Source organism: Ochotona curzoniae, unplaced genomic scaffold, assembly GCF_017591425.1.
Source record: "Ochotona curzoniae isolate NIBS_2020 unplaced genomic scaffold, NIBS_Ocur_1.0 contig_2469, whole genome shotgun sequence".
NCBI classification, from domain to species: Eukaryota; Metazoa; Chordata; class Mammalia; order Lagomorpha; family Ochotonidae; genus Ochotona; species Ochotona curzoniae.
In genome coordinates, this window is record NW_024465471.1 from 1,122,234 (window position 1) to 1,139,639 (window position 17,406).

The window sequence follows — 17,406 nt, forward strand, 5'->3', positions numbered from 1 at the left end:
AAGGCCTGTGCTCTTGCAACACTGCAAGTGTGTTCCTGAGTCAGAGGCTCTGATTAAGCACAGGGGGTTGCAACCCCCCAGAAACTGTCAGCTCTCTGAAGTGTAAGCAAGAAGGTCTCTGTTAGGCCAGAAGCTGACTCTCATGCAGAAGTTGGAAGCCAGGTTGGGGAAGGAAGCCATCTGCCCCCTGACTCCCCACAGTGCTCCTCTTGACTCCACTGGGGCTTTTTCCCTTCCCTCTCTAAATGTAGGGGTTTCTCAAAATTCTACCCTAGCTGCTTTTCCTTTTTACCCACCAGCCTCCGCTGAGAATCTTACCTACCTGCAGGATTTCAGTTAGCACCTACAGTCTAATGACCATGAAAACTCTTTCTCATGCCCAGAACCCTTTTCTGAACTCTGGATGCATTTCCCAAGCACATTTCCATGTCCCACAGTTATTTCCAACTCTCTGCTCCAGCCTAACGTACACGTTGTCGCTGATGTGTCCCACATAACGTCTTTTCTCCCATTTTCCCTTCACAGCACACACATAACATAATCAGGATCCCAAAAGATCTTGATGGACCAACATAAAGGACTCATCACAAAAGCAGAAGCAGTTCAACAGAAATAATATAAGCTCCTGTTCATTACATTATTACTGAAACAAAACACCAAAAGGACAAAAATGGACTGGAGAAAAGATAGCTGAGAAAAGCAAAGAGGAAAACCAAGTTCATGGACAGGAAGCTCAGAGTGAGTCAACGGTGTGGCATGGCTGCCAGAATAAAGCTAATGAGATGTGCAGCTGGCCTCCCAGGAGCACACTGTGCAGAGAAACAGTGACCATCCTACTTTCCTCTCACATCTGGGGGAATCCAGAAGAAACAGAAAGACACAAGAATTCAGAGCCCTGCTCCATCCCAAGGAAATGGAATTAGACGTGGCTGGCACATTCTAAAGAGGTAACACAACTTCTCACTCATGACCATCATGCGACCCATTATGTAACTCGTTTCCTGTTGCTGCAAGTGTCCAGATAAGAAATGGCATTGGTCAATCACATGGCCAACATCCACACTTGTGTTAAGCTCGCAATCTTTACTTTTCTCTCTTGTTCCCTCTTTCTTTTTTCTCTTTCTCTCTCTCTCTACACACACACACACACACACACACACACACACACACACACAGAGCACCTTAAAATTAAGCAATCAACTCATTATACTGATTGTTAAAGTCTTCTGTCTCATGCATTTATGTCAGTACTGTACAAGAAACAATAGAAATTGGATGCTGAGAAATCCTGTCCCAATCAACCTGCTTTCTATGTATGTATTTTACAGAAATCCATTACCCACCATTATCTAATTCATACTCTTATAGACTCTTGTGACAACATCAGAGAAAAGTGTCATTGACACAGAGGGAAGATTGAACAGGAAAAAAACTAGCAATAGCCGACTGCTCTTCATCATTCATCCAAACTTATGGTCTGGAGTGTTGTATTTTTTATGGCTGTTTAACCTCAGAGGCAGGTCTCCAGCCCTCTTGAAATTCTGTGTGCACCTTTTTCTGCTTAAATCAGGCAAGGGTACCTGTTTTCAAATTAAAACCCCAACTGCTACAACACTGATATGGACCCTGTGATCATTTCAATTCTCTTATAGCTACAACACACCAGAGTAGAAGAAAAGGAATTAATACAAATAAAAGGGGAACTTAAAGAATCAAAAAAAATATATGTATATGGGGTCCAGCGCGGTAGCGTAGCAGTTCGGGTCCTCGCCTTGGGTGTACTGGGATCCCATATGGGCGCCGGTTCTAATCTCAGAGCCTCACTTCCCATCCAGCTCCCTGCCTGTGGCCTGGGAAAGCAGTGGAGGACGGCCCAAAGCTTTGGGACCCTGCACCCGCATGGGAGACCCTGAAGAGGCCCCTGGCTTCAGATTGGCTCAGCTCCAGCTGTTGTTGCTACTTGGGAGTGGACCGTTGGATGGAGGATCTTCCTCTCTGTCTCTCCTCCTCTCTCTATGTATCTGACTTTGTGATATAAATAAATCTTTAAAAAAAGAATCAAAAAAATTGAAAATAGCATAAATGAGAAAAAAGTACATGGAAACAGTAGAAATCAATAAAACACAGAAATTGCCAACTACTCACAGCGGGAGCAAGGCAACAGGACAGAGATGCCTCTGCGGAGAACTGAAAACTCATGATGATAATTTTAGAAAATGGAAGGCAGAAGAACGGATAAGCAGGATAAAATTGGTGTTTTTTCTAGGAAAATATGATTTGCCATAACTGACACAGGAAAACATATAATAAAGAGTACAATTATAATAGAAAAACAAAGAAAATTAAGAAAAAAATGTACACAAAGAAAGTAACATAAAGCACAAATGACAAAGGGTAATCACCTCCCCAAATCCAAGCGAAAAGAGAGCAACAATGGGAAATAAAACATAAATAAACAAAAGATTAAAAATTAAATTATACAGAATATAATTTCTCACTGACTACATAGTAAAGATGTCAAAGTGTTTCAACACAAAATAACTGTAATATAATTCTGTTTCACATTACTGGTAGGGAAACAAAATGGAATATTCTGTAACATTTACTCAAAATATAGCCAGAGATTCAGTGTTTCCTGCTCTGGGAAATTAGCTGCAGAAGAAAAAAATGTCAAACATGTTATTATTACATGGAGTAAGTTATTTTGTAAGAAAAGGAGGATAAAAATTACATACCTTTTGGGCTCAGGGTGATGGCTCAATTTGCAAATCCTCCACCTTCAAGTTCCAGGATCCCCTATGGGTGCTGGTTCATGTCCCAGCAGCCCGCTTCCCATCCAGTCCCTGCTTGTAGCCTGGGAAAGCCTTGGGCCCCTGCACGCATGTGGGAGACCCAGAGGAAGCTCCTGGCCCCTGGCTTTGGATCGGTTCAGCTCCAACCACTGTGGCCATTTGGGGAGTTGTCTCTCCCTTCTCTTCAAGTCTGCCTTTCCAATAAAAATAAATAAATCTTTTAAAATTTTTTCTTTGTGTAAAAACAAATAGTGAATGAATCGAGGGGGGAAAAAACTAAAAAAAAAAAAGGTTACTTCAGAGGTGAAGGTGAGTGGAGCACATAAAGATATGGAAGAAAATGACATTTGTTTTTTTAAAAAATCTGCATTTTTATTGAAAAGGCAGATTTACTCTGAGAAGGAGAGACACAGAAAAAGATCTTCCGTCCAATTGTTCACTCTGCAAATGGCCACGAAAGCTAGAGCTGATCTGATCTGAAGCCAGGAGCCAAAAACTTCCTCCAGGTCTCCCACATGGGTGCAGGGTCCCAAGGCTTTGGGCCGTCCTCCACTGCTTTCCCAGGCCACAAGCAGGGAGCTGGATGGGAAGTGGAGCTGCTGGGAATAGAACCAGCGCTCATATGGGATCCTGGTACTTGCAGGTAGAGAACTAACCAATTGAGCCATCACAGCGATCCCCAAAATGAGATTTCTTAAAATGTATTTAAACTCGCTGAGATTTAGAAATTTTTGAAACATGAAATCCAAGGAAGGATTCAAAATTTTGGCTGCAGTTTCTGGAGAGAGGGAGAGAGATAAGGATGTCTTTTTTATGAAAGGATGTTCAATGTGATTCATAAAAAAGGTTAAATAAGACAAGGTACCATGTATCATCTTCAACTTTGCAAAGATCAAAAGAACTGGTAACACCTTATATTGGAGGGAGTGCAAGGAAATTAGCACTTTATTGTATAATTGCTGAGAGTGAAAAAAAAAATTATCCTGCCACCTAAAATAGCAGTTTGATGTCTGTTGGTATTTTCAATTCATATGCACTTTGACTCAGTGATTTTGCTTCTAAGAATTTGCTTTTATAAGCATACAAACACATGACCACAAAGACCAATATACAGAGGTATTCAGTATGGTATCATTGACAGACTGCAAGCAAGAAAAGGTCTCTTCTGGTAGTTGCACACAGTGCAATATTATGAAACTGCTAAAAATTCTTTTTAAAATCTCCATGCACTCATATGGATCAATACCAAAATAAGTTATCAAGGAAACCACAAAATAGCAAGTACACAATGCTCTGATTTGAGGAAAATTTAGGAGCATATGTTTGTCTATGCATAGAATATATATAAAAATGCACATTTGTGGGATTTCCATTTCTATCTATGATATAAATAGTTGTAAAGAATATTCTTGTAGAGGGAGAATCAAGATGGCGGAATAGGGTAAGGACACGTTTAAATGGACAGAGAAACATTTAATCAGGATGAAGCAGAGAGGGCACATTCCAGGAAATAGGAGAGGACAGAACAACAGCAGAGGGGTACCTGGAGATTGACAGACACAGGAAGGCAACGGACACAATGGTGTGGTGCTGCAGTGACTGATACCCCAGCAGCATTCAGCTAATAGAGATCTGAACTCCACCAGTAGCCAGAACTCCACCAGCAACCAAGTGGGAAGCTGGGAGCTCCAGAGGTGAACCCAGACAAAGAACTGTCCGTCCTGCTGGTCTGTTTGATTTGACCAGGAGCAGAGACAGAGCAACAGATCACAGATGGGCAGTGCAAGAACAGGGTGGATTTCACAGCCAAGTCAGCCCCCTAGAGCCGAATTGAACGCCATTTTGTGTAAGGAGGCAAAGGCAAGGGAAAGGACTGAGCATGCGCTAAACTGGGAGTGAACTCATTTCTGACTCAATGAACTGCAGAAACGTGGCATTCTACAGGTTCCACCCAAGACAGGTCTGGGTAGCCCTCAGACCTGATGGCCAACAGATCAAGAACTCTAGTAGGGGCACGTCAGGCGCCATTTTGTACACTGTGGCAAAAGCTTTAGGACTGCAAGGGATGACAGTGAATTGCACATGTTTTGAGCTCATGAGAAATCACTGAGTTCCGTGGATTGCAATGGTCCTGCAGGAAAATGATACTGACTGTGGCATTGTACGGGTCAAAATAGGTCCATGTGGCACCCAGACCTAATGTCAAACAGGTTCCGGCAAGATCAGTGCCACCAACAACCTAGCTCTATAGGAGACCTGGTGTCTCCCTAATCCTGGGACCTCCTCCAAATGGAAGTGGGAGAAAAGCTGTACAGAAAACAGTGCCGCCTCAGCATGGGATTACAGGAGGTGAAGAGTGGTGAGCCAGGAGTTGGGGCTACGGAGTTCTTTGTGGAAATCTAACATAAGAACCCAGACCTGGAACACGCTGGAGGCTGCAAGCAAAGAGTTGTGTACCAACGGCAATAGTTAAAATTGAACTGTAGCTCTGTAGGTGACACAGCTTAGAAACCTGCCCCAAGGAGAAGACTCTGCTAACCAGAAGTACAATGACCAAGAGCAAAAGAAGAGACAAAAGCACAATGAATACTATACTGAAAACTCCCCTGCAAAGGAGCAAAACCCTATGCCAACCTCAGAGTTAACTGAGGAAGACATCGAGAAAATGGGGGACAAATAATTCAGAAAACTTATTTTAAAGCTTCTGATCAACAATGAAAAGCACATACAAGAGTTCAAAGAATTTAAGGAATATTCTACACAATCAATTGCAGCAATAAAGCAAATCAAGGCTGATATATCAGAAATGAAGAACAAAGTACAGCAAATTAAAACTACAGTGGAGAGTCTCCAAAAAGAGAATAAAGGAAGCAGAAGAAAGGATCTCAAAATGGGAAGATATTTCCTGTCATCAGGGGGAAGCAAACAAAAAAGCTGAAAGCAGAGCTGTATCAGGCCAAAAAAAGTATTCAAGAATTGAGACACTATTAAAAGGCCAAATATAAGAGTTACGGGAGTCCCAGAAGGTGCAGAAAGAGAAACTGGGTTTACAGATATATTTAATGAAATAATAAAGGAAAATTTCCCTAATATGGAGAAAGAATTGGGAAACAATATCCATGAAGGGCACAAAACTCCCAACAGGCCTGATCAAAAGCAATCTGTACCAAGACACATGATCATCAAGCTCTCTTCAATTGAACATAAGGAAAACATCCTTAAATGTGCATGTGGAAAAAAATCAACTGACATATAAAGAAATGCCAGTTAAACTCACAGGAGACCTCTCACAGGAAACTCTACAGGCCAGAAGAGAATGGAGTGACATATTCCAGATTCTAAAAGCAAAAAAAATTGTCGACCTAGGATACTATATGCAGCAAAGCTTTCTTTTGTCTTCAAAAATGAAATAAAATTCTTCTACAGTAAAGTTAAAATAATTTGCCTCTTCCAACCCTGCCCTACAAATGATACTTCAAGATGTTTTCTTGACAGAAAAGAGGAATAGCACCAAACAAAACCAAAGGCAAACGGGAAGAACATCCCAGTAAAATGACAACAGAAGACTAAACCAATGAACAACCCATTCCTAAAATGACAGGACCAAGGTACCACCCATACATATTAACCCTGAATGTAAATGGCTTAAGCTCAATTAAACATCATAGATTAGTAGACTGGATTAAAAAACAAAACCCATCTATTTGTTGTCTAGAAGAGACAGATTTCACCAACAAAAATTAGCGGAATCTATATTGTATGGGTTTTGATGTTTTCTGTTAGTTTCATCTCTTCAAAATACTTGTGATTAAATTCTTCAGTGACTCATAGATCATACAGTAGCATCATTTTCTTCAAGAAGGTTCGTGATTCTCATTTCTTCAGCTACACGTTAGCAATTTAGTAGCATGTTATTTAACTTCATGGTGTTGTTAATTTCTTTTTTCTTCCTGATGTTGATTTTGTTTTGTGGCTTTTCATTTAAGGGGAAGTATAGTAGCTGTGTAATGGAGACTATCATATCTAGTAACATGCGATTCTACTTCATGGTGTTGCAAATCTCTATTTTTCTTTCTATTGTTGATTTTGAATTATGACTTTTCATTTGAGGGGATGTGCAGTAGCTGTGAAACAGAGACTAACATCCAGACGTGAGGATACAATGTAGTATGCCTCTCTACTTCCAGACAAAGATGAACTCCCAATGAAACTGTTTACTATATCTTGACAATAGGATGCTGGACTCTCTGTCATTGTCCATGCTCACAATGATGGGCATATGACTGTGTATGAAGAACTATAGTAATGATGTAGAGGAACTAGGTGGGGGAGGGATAGGTAAAGTGGGGCAGGATAAGGGAAATACTAGGAGCCTATGGAACAGTATCATAAAATAATAATAAATAAAATTTAAAAAGAATATCCCTGTAAATATAACATAAAATCTTGAGCCCATCGACCGTGGGAGGGGCTTGTCCATCTTTCAAAGTCATGGTAGATGGGGCTAATGGAGGAAGGCTCACCCAAGTTGCTGGCCTTTGTCTTCACCTAATCAGAAACAGCCTCTGTTAAGTAAGGTATTTCTCAACAAGATTCTCATTTATGCTGAAGTGGTTAGGATGTTGGCTAGGCTTCGTGTGTCCCACATTTGAGTGTATTGGTCTGCTACCAGCTCTGGCCTGTGGTTTCAGCATCATTGCAGGCCTCTATTCACATCCCTGTACCCAATTAATCACCAAAAGTGTTGAATTTGTGCCAGGGGTAGAATCAACATACTTAGGTTAAATCCATTTGTGCTAAAAATTTGTTTGTTATGAATATCTAAAATGCAAATTCTACTGGGGTGGGGAGCTTATATGGATGTTTTGTGGGGGTCTTTGTTTTATTTTGGCTCAGGTAATTGGATTCCTGCCACGCACGCAGGAGAGTTGAATTGACCTGCAGCTCCTGGCTCCCAGCTTCAGCTGAGCCATCCCCAAGCCACTGTAAGGTAGGTAGGGGTGTGTGTGTGTGTGTGTGTGTAGAGAGGGAAAAGAGAGTGACCTAGTAGACAGGAGTTCTCTTGCTTTATATCTCTCTTTGTCTCCCTCTCAAATAAAAAGAGTCCAGCCTTACAAAAGCAACGTCTAAATAAGAATTTCTAATTCTAGGCACTGTTGATATTTGAAGCCAAATATCTGGACACTAAGGTAACCCACTTCTAAACAACACCTTGTTACAATAAATCACAAAGGAAATTAGAAAACACCTCCAAATGAATGAAAGTGAAAACATGACCTGGAAGACACGTTTCTCTTTGTGTCTATGCACGTGCACATGTGTTTTTGTCCATGTGTGTCTGTCTCTGTGTCATGCTATATTTTGAATAAACTTTTAAAAATCTTTTAAAAAATGAAAACGTGAGGCCCTGGCATGATAGCCTAGAACGCGCCGGGATCCCATTTGGCCGCTGGTTCTAATCCCCACTGCCCCACTTCCCATCCAGCTCCCTGCTTGTGGCCTGGGAAAGCAGTGGAGGACGGCCCAGAGCCTTGGAACCCTGCACCCATGTGGGAGACCTGGAGGTCCCGGGCTCCTGACTTCGGATTGGCTCAGCTCTGGTGACTGTGGCCACCTACTTAGTGAACTGGTAAACAGAGGACCTTTCTCTTGTATCTCCTTTCTGTATATCTGCCTTTTCAAAAAAAAATGAAAACATGAGGGGCAGATGTCATGCAATCCTAGCAGCCAGTTCAAATTCCCACCTCTGCTTCCAGTGCGCCTGGGCAGAAGGCAGCATATTGGTGGCCCTGGTACTAGCATCCTTGTTCATCATCAGGGAAACCTGGATGGATCTCCTGGCTCCTGGTCTGGCTGGCCCAGCCCTGCCTACCACAAGTGTTTGGGAACAATGAATCGGTGAATGGAAGATCTCTCTCTTCCCCCCTTCTCTCTCTGACTCTGCTTTCCTTTCTTTCTTTCGTTCCCTTTCAAATAAATAAAAACAAACAAAATGAAAATTTAAGACTTTGTTGAATGTCACAAACAACTATCAAATGGGAACAGGAATGAGAAGCATTGGATATAGGAAATTTATTGACAAATTTTAAAAATGGTTTTCTAGTTTTTTAAAAAAGTATTTATTTATTTACTTAAAAGAGAGAAGGACAAACAAAAAGAGGCAGATATTTCATCTGTTTGGATCATTCCCAAATGTCATTAACAGCCAGGGCTGGAGAAGGCAAAAGCCAGGAGCCTGCAACTCCACCTGATTCTCTCATGTAGGTGGAAATGGGGGAGCTGAGACTCAGTCCCAGCCATTCTCACATACTACATATGTGTCCCATGTGGCAGCATGACCCACTGCATCACATGTCTACCCTACATTCTTCCTATTTTAAAAACTCTTGAGATAAAATTCACTATTTAAAAACAACAACAAATAGTAGTGTGGGGTTTAGATGTTGAGGTAAGTGAGAATATTAGCATAAACTCTGTAATAGGGTAAATGGGAATGTACATTTTGGCTTTTGAGGGGAGAAGGAGTGTACATTTCTAAGTTATACTAAAGGCCTAATGTAACCACTACAACAGAAAAGAAAGAAAAGTACAATCACCAAAGAAGATTAAATTCAGCATAAGAAATAATCTGAAACAGCAATGACAAAAGGAAACTAGAGAACAAATGAGAAACTAGAGAAAAACAGCAAGGTAGTAGATAGAAGACTCATGATATTTGGGCCAGTATGGTGGCATACAGGCTGGTCTTTTTGCCTATAGCACCAGCATCCCATATGGGTGCCAGTTTGGGTCTTGGCTGCTCCACTTCCCATCCAGCTCCCTGCTTGTGGCCTGCAAAAGCAGTGGAGGATGGCCCAAAGTCTTGGGATTCTGCACGCATGTGGGAGATCCGGAAGAAGTTCCTGACTCCTGGCTTCAGATTGGCTCAGCTGCAGCTATTGCAGCCACTTAGGGAGTGAACCAACAGATGGAGGCCCTCTTTAATCTCTATAGCTCCAACTTTCAAGTAAAACATAAATGAATCTAAAAATAAAGGAAGATTAATTATATTAATAATCAAATTGAATGTAAATGGCCCAAATCAAATGAAAAAGCCTATCAGATCAGATTGAGTCACCTGACCTAGGTCCTTGGGCCCACCTGCATAGTGGGTGCTGGGTCTGTGAGCCCCAGTAGTGAGGTGTCCAGGGGGTCCCAGGTCGCATGGCTGCCTACACAGAAGTGCTGGCTCTGAGAGCCCCAGGGGTGGGGGTATCCAGTGAGGCTCAGTTCACCTGGCCCACGTTCTTGGGCCCACCTTTAGGGGCAGGATGCCCTATTTGTGAGCCCCAGGGTTGGGAGTCTGGCTTGACCCTTGTCGCCTGGCCTCGGTCCATGAGCCCCCACCTGTGAGAACTGGTCCTCCTCAGTGTAGAAGATGGAGTGCTGGGCGGCAGACCACGGTGCTCATAGAGGACATGGTAGCCCATCGGGGCCTGCAGAGGACATCTGGTACCACAGCAGAGAATGAGGAACAGAACATACGGACAACTACCCCAGCCAAATGATGACAGCAAATACCTGGGCCATTGGAGACTATAAGGTCTATGGCATCAGCCAGTGGACACTGGAAGGGATTCCTCACCCATAGATTGACAAGATTGACAGCATTTCAAGCTGTCATGTCCACTGGGGCAGAACCTTCAGAACATGTGCTGTTGTGACCCTGGGTTGATTTTGGGCGGACTTTCCCCATCCTTGGGTGCCGGGGTGGTTGGGAGGCTGGGTATGGCCTATCCCCTGATCTCCCCGCAACCCCCCGAAATGGGAAGAAGAAATAGAAAGCTTGGAAACAATGATCACGCCCGTTTCTCCCTAACCCTAGATCCTTCCCACCTTGATTGACTATGTAAACATCAACTAAAATTTAAAAAATAATAATTAAAATGCAAGATAAAATATAGCTGGTAAGACAATCACTTTAAGTATAATCACTGAAAAATTAAAGCCAAATACATCAGAATGAGATAATATAGATTTCAGAGCAACAATATTAAGAGTTCATTTCACACTAATACAGGGATCAACTAACCAAGTAAACATAACCATATAGGACCTGTGCTTGTAAAGCAGCCTGTAAATCTGAAATCTAGAGAGGGGTAACAAGCAAACAAGACTAAGAATCATTTAAGTAGAATAGTTGGTGATTGGTAGAGACTGGATGTGGCCCAATGGGAAAATGTAATGCTTTGGGTATCATAGGTATATGCGAGTGATCATCAAGCTGACAACTATGGAAAATAGGGTGAGGGAGAAGAGGCTGCAGGAAACAAACTCTTGCTGAGTAGCAATGAAAAGAAGATGTAAAGTTAAAAATTCAAGGGGCTGGGCCCAGCATTGTAGCCTAGTGGCTAGTCCTTGCCTTGCATGTCCAGCATCCCATATGGGCACTAGTTCTAATTCTAGCAGCCCCGCTTCCCATCCAGCTCCCTGCCTGTGGCCTGGGAAAGCAGTGGAGGACGGCCCAAAGCCTTGGGATCCTGCACCCGCGTGGGAGACCTGGAAGAGCTTCTGGCTCCTGGCTTTGGATTGGCTCAGTTCCAGCAGTTTGGCCACTTGGGGAGTGAACCAGTGGACAGAGATCTTTCTGTATCTCCTTCTCTCTGTAAATCTGCCTTTTCAATTAAAAAAAAAATCTCTTTTGTAAATCTTAAGGAAGGAAGGAAGGAAGGAAGAAAAGGGAAAGCAGTGGAAAGGAAGAAGCCAAGAAGGAAGAAGCAGCGGCTGCAGCTCTGGCAACCAAGCGCCGTGCGGAAAGAATCTGAAGCCAGAAGACAATATAGAGGTATTTTTAAGGTGTTGAGAGAAAAACAACAACAAAAAGGTTTTTAAACCCAGGAACTCAGAATTGCATATCCAGTGAAAGCATTTTTTAAAAATAAAGGGAAAACTTGCGTTCTCAGACAAAAAAAAAAAAGCATTCACCATGAGCAGACCCGCACTATGTTAAATATTAAATAAGATGCATCAGGGCCAAGGAATATGGCAGCAGACAAAAGTTTGGACAGAAATGAACAAGATGAAATACACAAAGGAATCTCCCCTTATTTTAAGTTGCTTAAAAAGAAAAGAAAATGATTGTCTAAAGCAAAATCAGCAGCAATGTACCATGTTTCTAATATACATCCAAGTAAACAATACGACACAGAGTGACCCTCTAACACAAAGGACCGAATATGGAATTGACAATTAGGGTTGTACGAAATCAGACTGCAACTCATTGAAGATGTCTACTTTCCATTCATTACTGATGAAGAGAAATGCAACAAGAAGGGGGCTCAGTTAGTTCATGAGAAACAAGGGGCAATAGAAGTAAACAACACAACCAATGGAAACAGCTAGCAAGACAGAGGACAGAGGATTTCAATGCTTTAATGCAAACATTTCAACAACCACACTGTATATGAATGAAATAAACACCCTAATTAAAACAAAGAAGATAAGAAATCCCCAAACAGCAAGGAGTAACTACAGGCTATTTACTATAAGCCTATTAAATATAAAGACAGACATGAAATATCAACGAGAAGCTGAGGGGCCAAAGCTGCCTCCTGCAATATCGTCCTTGGGTGCAGGTTCAAGCACAGGCCGCTCCGCCCACAGCCCACCTCTCTGTTAATGAGCCATTTTGAACACAACGCATTTCAGAAAATGCAATAGCAGGGAACATTCCCATTTTGGTTTATGACAACAGAGTTATGTCAGTATAAAAAAGTAGACAGAGTACAAAAGGTCAATATTTCCTACTAACAGAGATACAAATAGTCTCAGTCAAAATACCAGCAAAACAAATTTAGCAAGCTACAAAAAGAACAATACAGCCACACGAAGTTTATCTAGGAATTCAAACCTGGCTCAGCACTCAAACATTAATCAACATAATTCACCATAGCAACAGACTAAAAAAGGAAACTATGTTCTTATTTCTGTAAGAAAATCCCTCAACAAACTCCAATTTATGGTAAGAAGTCTCACTAAGCTAGCAACACAAGAGAACTTCTCCAATCTGGCCAAAGTTTACAGCTGTTGAAAAACTGACTGCTTTCCCTAACAATTCAAAGGATACTGAGTTTTTCTGAGCATTTCTATGTAACACTTATTTTGCTATAGGTTAATAAAGACGAATAAATAAATGCAACAGAAAACCCAAAAATAAATCTCCATAAATAAACTGAATTTTGGAAAAATTGCTACAATAAGTCAACAGAGAAAAATATTCAATAAATGGTAATGTAGCAAGTGGAATCCATATGCTAGGAAATGAATGAACATGACATAAACCTCAAAACTTTTACAAAGTGGTAAAAATGTCAGAAATAAATAGGAGTGATTTTAGAATAGATGAAGAATTCTGAGATTTGTCACTGAAAGCATTATATATTAAGAATAAATCATTCTAAATTTTGTGATTTTACAAAAGATATTTTAAATACAATGACAAAAAATTACAGACTGGTTGATAATATGTGCAAGTTGTAGGAAAAGGTTGTTTCCAAAGATTACAACAGCAACTGGCACGTATAAACATTTAATAAATGCGAACTATTGTAATGCGAACCTAAAATCAGACTGAACTTCTATTTGGAACAGCAAACTGCTGGCATGCCGTTGGTGGGCCTGGCAGTATCAAGAACTGACTTTTTTGTCCTGGTTGTGCCACCAAGTACAGCTATGTTACAGTTATAGATACCAGAGTGCAGAGTCTTTGAGGACTGGAATCAGGGGAAAACCTGTCTCTATTTCTAGGCCCTAATCTGGTGCCCAACCATGTCTGCAGGCCCCATGCAAGTAACCTATGATCGCCATCTAGCGGCAACATAGATTCGTGCAGAGCTTAGTGACTTGAGCACAGAGATTTCTGGAGGTGTTGTTTGAAAGCACAGCTGCTTTGCAGCAAAAAACAACATCGTGACTTAAGGGAGAGAAAAATCAATATGCAGACCTTGCCTTTCCTATGCTCCTCTGCCTAGGACAAGGTGTAAATATCAGGGAAAATATTCCATAAACATTGCCCTCTGCTGTGCTTGTTTTTGTGAATCATCTACTGGAACGTGAGTAGCACCGTGGAAGTCTCACATTTCCTAAAGCAAAGAGGAGTCTGAGGGCGGAAGCCTCGATTACGCACGCAGCCCCTAGGCTTCGGCGTCTCTCCTTTGCAGCCGGGCCGAGGCTGCGAGGTGTCGCAATGGGACCTATGAACTTGGGGACTTAGCATTGAGGCATGTCTACATTTCCTATTTTATCGGCTAAACAGAACAACGGGGCATGCAAACTGCCATTGAGCAGAAGAGGCAGCAAAGATTTTGCTAAACTATCCGAAGAGTGAGGAGGCGAATGGACAGAGAGGCACTGAGCACACAATTGTGGAAGTGTTTTCACATTATTTTAATGCCTCATCTTCCAGTTCCAGGACACGTCTACGAAATCGGGCACAAAAATATTTGTCAAACTTGGCCCCAACAGAGAGAGCAGTTGGAGGGCACAAGACAATAGGCTCCATCACCTCTGGCGTGGGTTGCTTCCTATGTGGCCGCTGTCAGCGCATTTCTTGGCTAGAGTGACTGAGAAATCAGCAGTTAGGAACAACATGGATTCGTCAAAAACAGCAAGCAGCCTTCTGGGGACTGCAGCGATTCTTGCTAACTGCTGAGGAACATTCGGTGCCAACTGCCTTCCGTAGGGGAACTTTGAGAGCCACTGCGCGTGTGCTCCATCAGCGGCACATCCAAAGCCCGTAAAGGGACGTGCAGCGAGATGCGCTGTTCCAACCGTCCTGGGGGCCCGAGGCTAACGCTAACAAAGCGCGCTGTCAGCAGAAACCCCACGGCGGCGCCGAAGCCTCGCGAGGAGAACCGAGGAACTGCTGGAGGCTCCGGACACAGCGTCCCGTGACAGCTACTCGACAGTCTTGCCCGCCTGACCCTGGCCGCATCCCTCCCGGCCGCCCGGCCGCCCCCACTCTGCCTCCGTCCCCCCACCCCGGGCGCGCGCCCCCAACTAGAGCCTCAGGTCTACAGCCCGCCATGGACAGGGCACTGTTTCGGGATGACTTTTCCGCCTCTCCTGCACCGAGACGCACCCCGCCTTAACGGTCAGTGGCTTGCGAGAGCCACTGAGCCTCACTAACCATAGAACGGGACCCCCGACCCGCTGCCCAGAACAGCGACGACGCTGGCTCGACGTGAGAGCTTGCTTTCCTTCCAGCGGCTGCGCCTGCAGCCCCGGGAGCCGGAGCGGCTGCAGCCGGGCGCACTGAGTCCTGAGGCTCCTAGCAGCCGGGACCGCTGGAGGCCAAGGCCAGCGAGTGGCGGCACCCCTACTCACATAGCGCTGAAGCTTTCTCTCGGGGGGCGACTTGACAAGCCAACCAGTGCACACTGCGTCGCCCGCGCTCATCGTGGCCGCCGCCGCCGCCGCTTCCTCCAGCTGGGCCGGCTGCCCGCGGCAGGAGGAAGTCGGGCCAGGGATGCCGGCGGGGCGGGCCCAGCGCCTGCCCTCTAGCCCAGCGCCGCCCCTGAGGCCCCGGCGACCCCCGCCTCTGTGTGCCGCGGTCCCCGGAGACGGGATGGGCTCCGCCGTCAGGGACCCTAGAAAACGACGAGAGCAGCGAACAGCGACGCCCGGGGAGCCACTTCGAACAAGTACGGCGGTGCCCAAGCACCTGAGGCAGAGCGCGCGGTGCCACCCGCCTGCCCCAGGCACCCCGCGGCCAGGCTAAATCTGCGCCTAGGCGGGTGGGTGGTCAGGAAAGAGCGCTGGCCAGGACGCCGCGCCCTGAGGCGAGCACAGCCCCAGAGTGCCTGTCCTCCTTCCTATCACTGGGCCGCCAAGTTCAGGGAGGAAGAAAAGCAAGACTCCTCCTAGATTTCCCTGTTGCAGTCAATTGTTTTCAGATAATCTGTGTACCCATCCCCCAAAGAGCATTGTGTGTTGCGACCAGCTCGGCGCGCACAACTTTTTGATGTCCTAATGAAGTCACATGATCCAAATACAAGTGAAATGGCTTTGACTCCAAAACTTGAAAACATGCATTCCTCCCTTGGAAACAAAGCCCTCCCAACCAGCGGGGATGTAGAGAAATACTTTAAGAGTAGATTTTAAGTGTAACAGTGGGAGGAACTGTTTGAATTTCCAGCTCCAGATTCTAGGAACCACAGCTGATCTGGCTAACAGAAGCAGCGCCACGTGCGTGATGCGCACTGGTTCAAAGCGTTGATTCAGCCCATAAGACAGAGACCCGAACCTTTCCGTGTACTTTCACCTGACTAGTGCTTACAACTGTGTGTTCAGTACTCCAAGCATTTCACCGTGTTGTGGGGCCTGGTGTTTCAAGGTAATGAGACGCATAGTAAGACGAATCTGTTGCCTTATAATGATCTCCATCATAAGCTCTGTAACGTGGGAATGTTGTGAATAAGGGGTTCAGTATGAGTAAGAAATGCCAGCAGACATGACCAGTGTTGTGCTTAAGCCGCTGTTGGCAGTGCTAGCACCCCAGATGAGTTCAAGTCCTAGATGCTCTGTTGCGAGTTGAACAAAGCGGTCCCCAAAAGGGAGTCAGGCCGACTCTTGGAAGCTCTGGCCGGTGCCATTCTACCACACATGGAAGAGGGACGAGGGGAACTGCACCGATCAGCCATGTTTAGGGTTTTTTGTTTTTGTTTTAGACAATGAGCTATCTATTTTATTGGAAAGACAAATATACAAAGAGAAGGAGATACAGAGAGAAAGATCTTCCATCTGTTGGTTCATTCCCCAAGCGTCCACAATGGTTGGAGCTGAGCTGATCCAAACCCAGGAGCTTCTTCTGGGTCTCCCACATGGATACAGGGTCCCAAGGCTTTGGGTTGTCCTCGACTGCTTTCCCATGTCACAGGCAGGGAGCTGGATGGGAAGTGGAGCTGCCGGGATTAGAACCGGTGCCCATATGGGATCCTGGCGGATGCAAGGTAAGGATACAGCCACTAAGCTATTGTGCCAGCCTGTGTTTAGGAGTTCTTAAATCAACTAAGAATACTGGCACATGATGTGAATCATTCAATCAACTGTAATGACATGGAACATACTCAGATTAAGCATCATGTGCTTTAAACTATCCAATCAGTAAGAGTCATATTCCACCTGGTAGTGAACAACAGAACCGGGTAAACAGGTCCTCCCAATTCCATCTACAGAAAACGATTTGGGACAATCAGCTTACTGCCTGAGCTGTGAAAGAGAAGCAAAATCTCATCCTGCAATGAGACACCATCTTGTGATAAGCACTGTCACTCCCCTTTCAGGACTTTCCAAGAACCCAAGGTCATGGCAAAGGTCAGATTATGGACACGTCCCAGAAGAGTTTCAGAAGATCTAGCCTTACTGTTGACATATTCTGTTGTCTGGGCTGTCAAGCCCCATTTCTTGTTCAGTTTCAGGAGAGGCAACACAAAATGGTCCAACTCCTTGGGTGCTTGCAACCCACGTTGGAGACCCAGATGAAGTTCCTGGTTTTTGCCTGGCCCAGCCCTGGCTAGTATAGCCATTTGGGGAATGGGCCAGTGGATGGAAGATCTCTGTTCTCTGTCTCTTTGTC

The 17,406-nt window shown here is 44.2% G+C and overlaps 1 protein-coding gene across 5 annotated transcripts in view; it reads right to left on the bottom strand.

Annotated features, from left to right (window-relative positions):
• GAB3 (GRB2 associated binding protein 3) overlaps window positions 1-15,252 on the bottom strand; it is a 78,628-nt gene extending 63,376 nt beyond the window's left edge. For all 5 annotated transcript variants that reach the window (XM_040974646.1, XM_040974644.1, XM_040974647.1 and 2 more), the window contains exon 1: window positions 15,156-15,252. In XM_040974646.1, the coding sequence (XP_040830580.1) occupies window positions 15,156-15,227 (72 nt within the window). In that variant the 5' untranslated portion in view covers window positions 15,228-15,252. The remainder of the gene's footprint in view (window positions 1-15,155) is intronic.
• Between the last annotated feature and the right edge of the window lie 2,154 nt (window positions 15,253-17,406).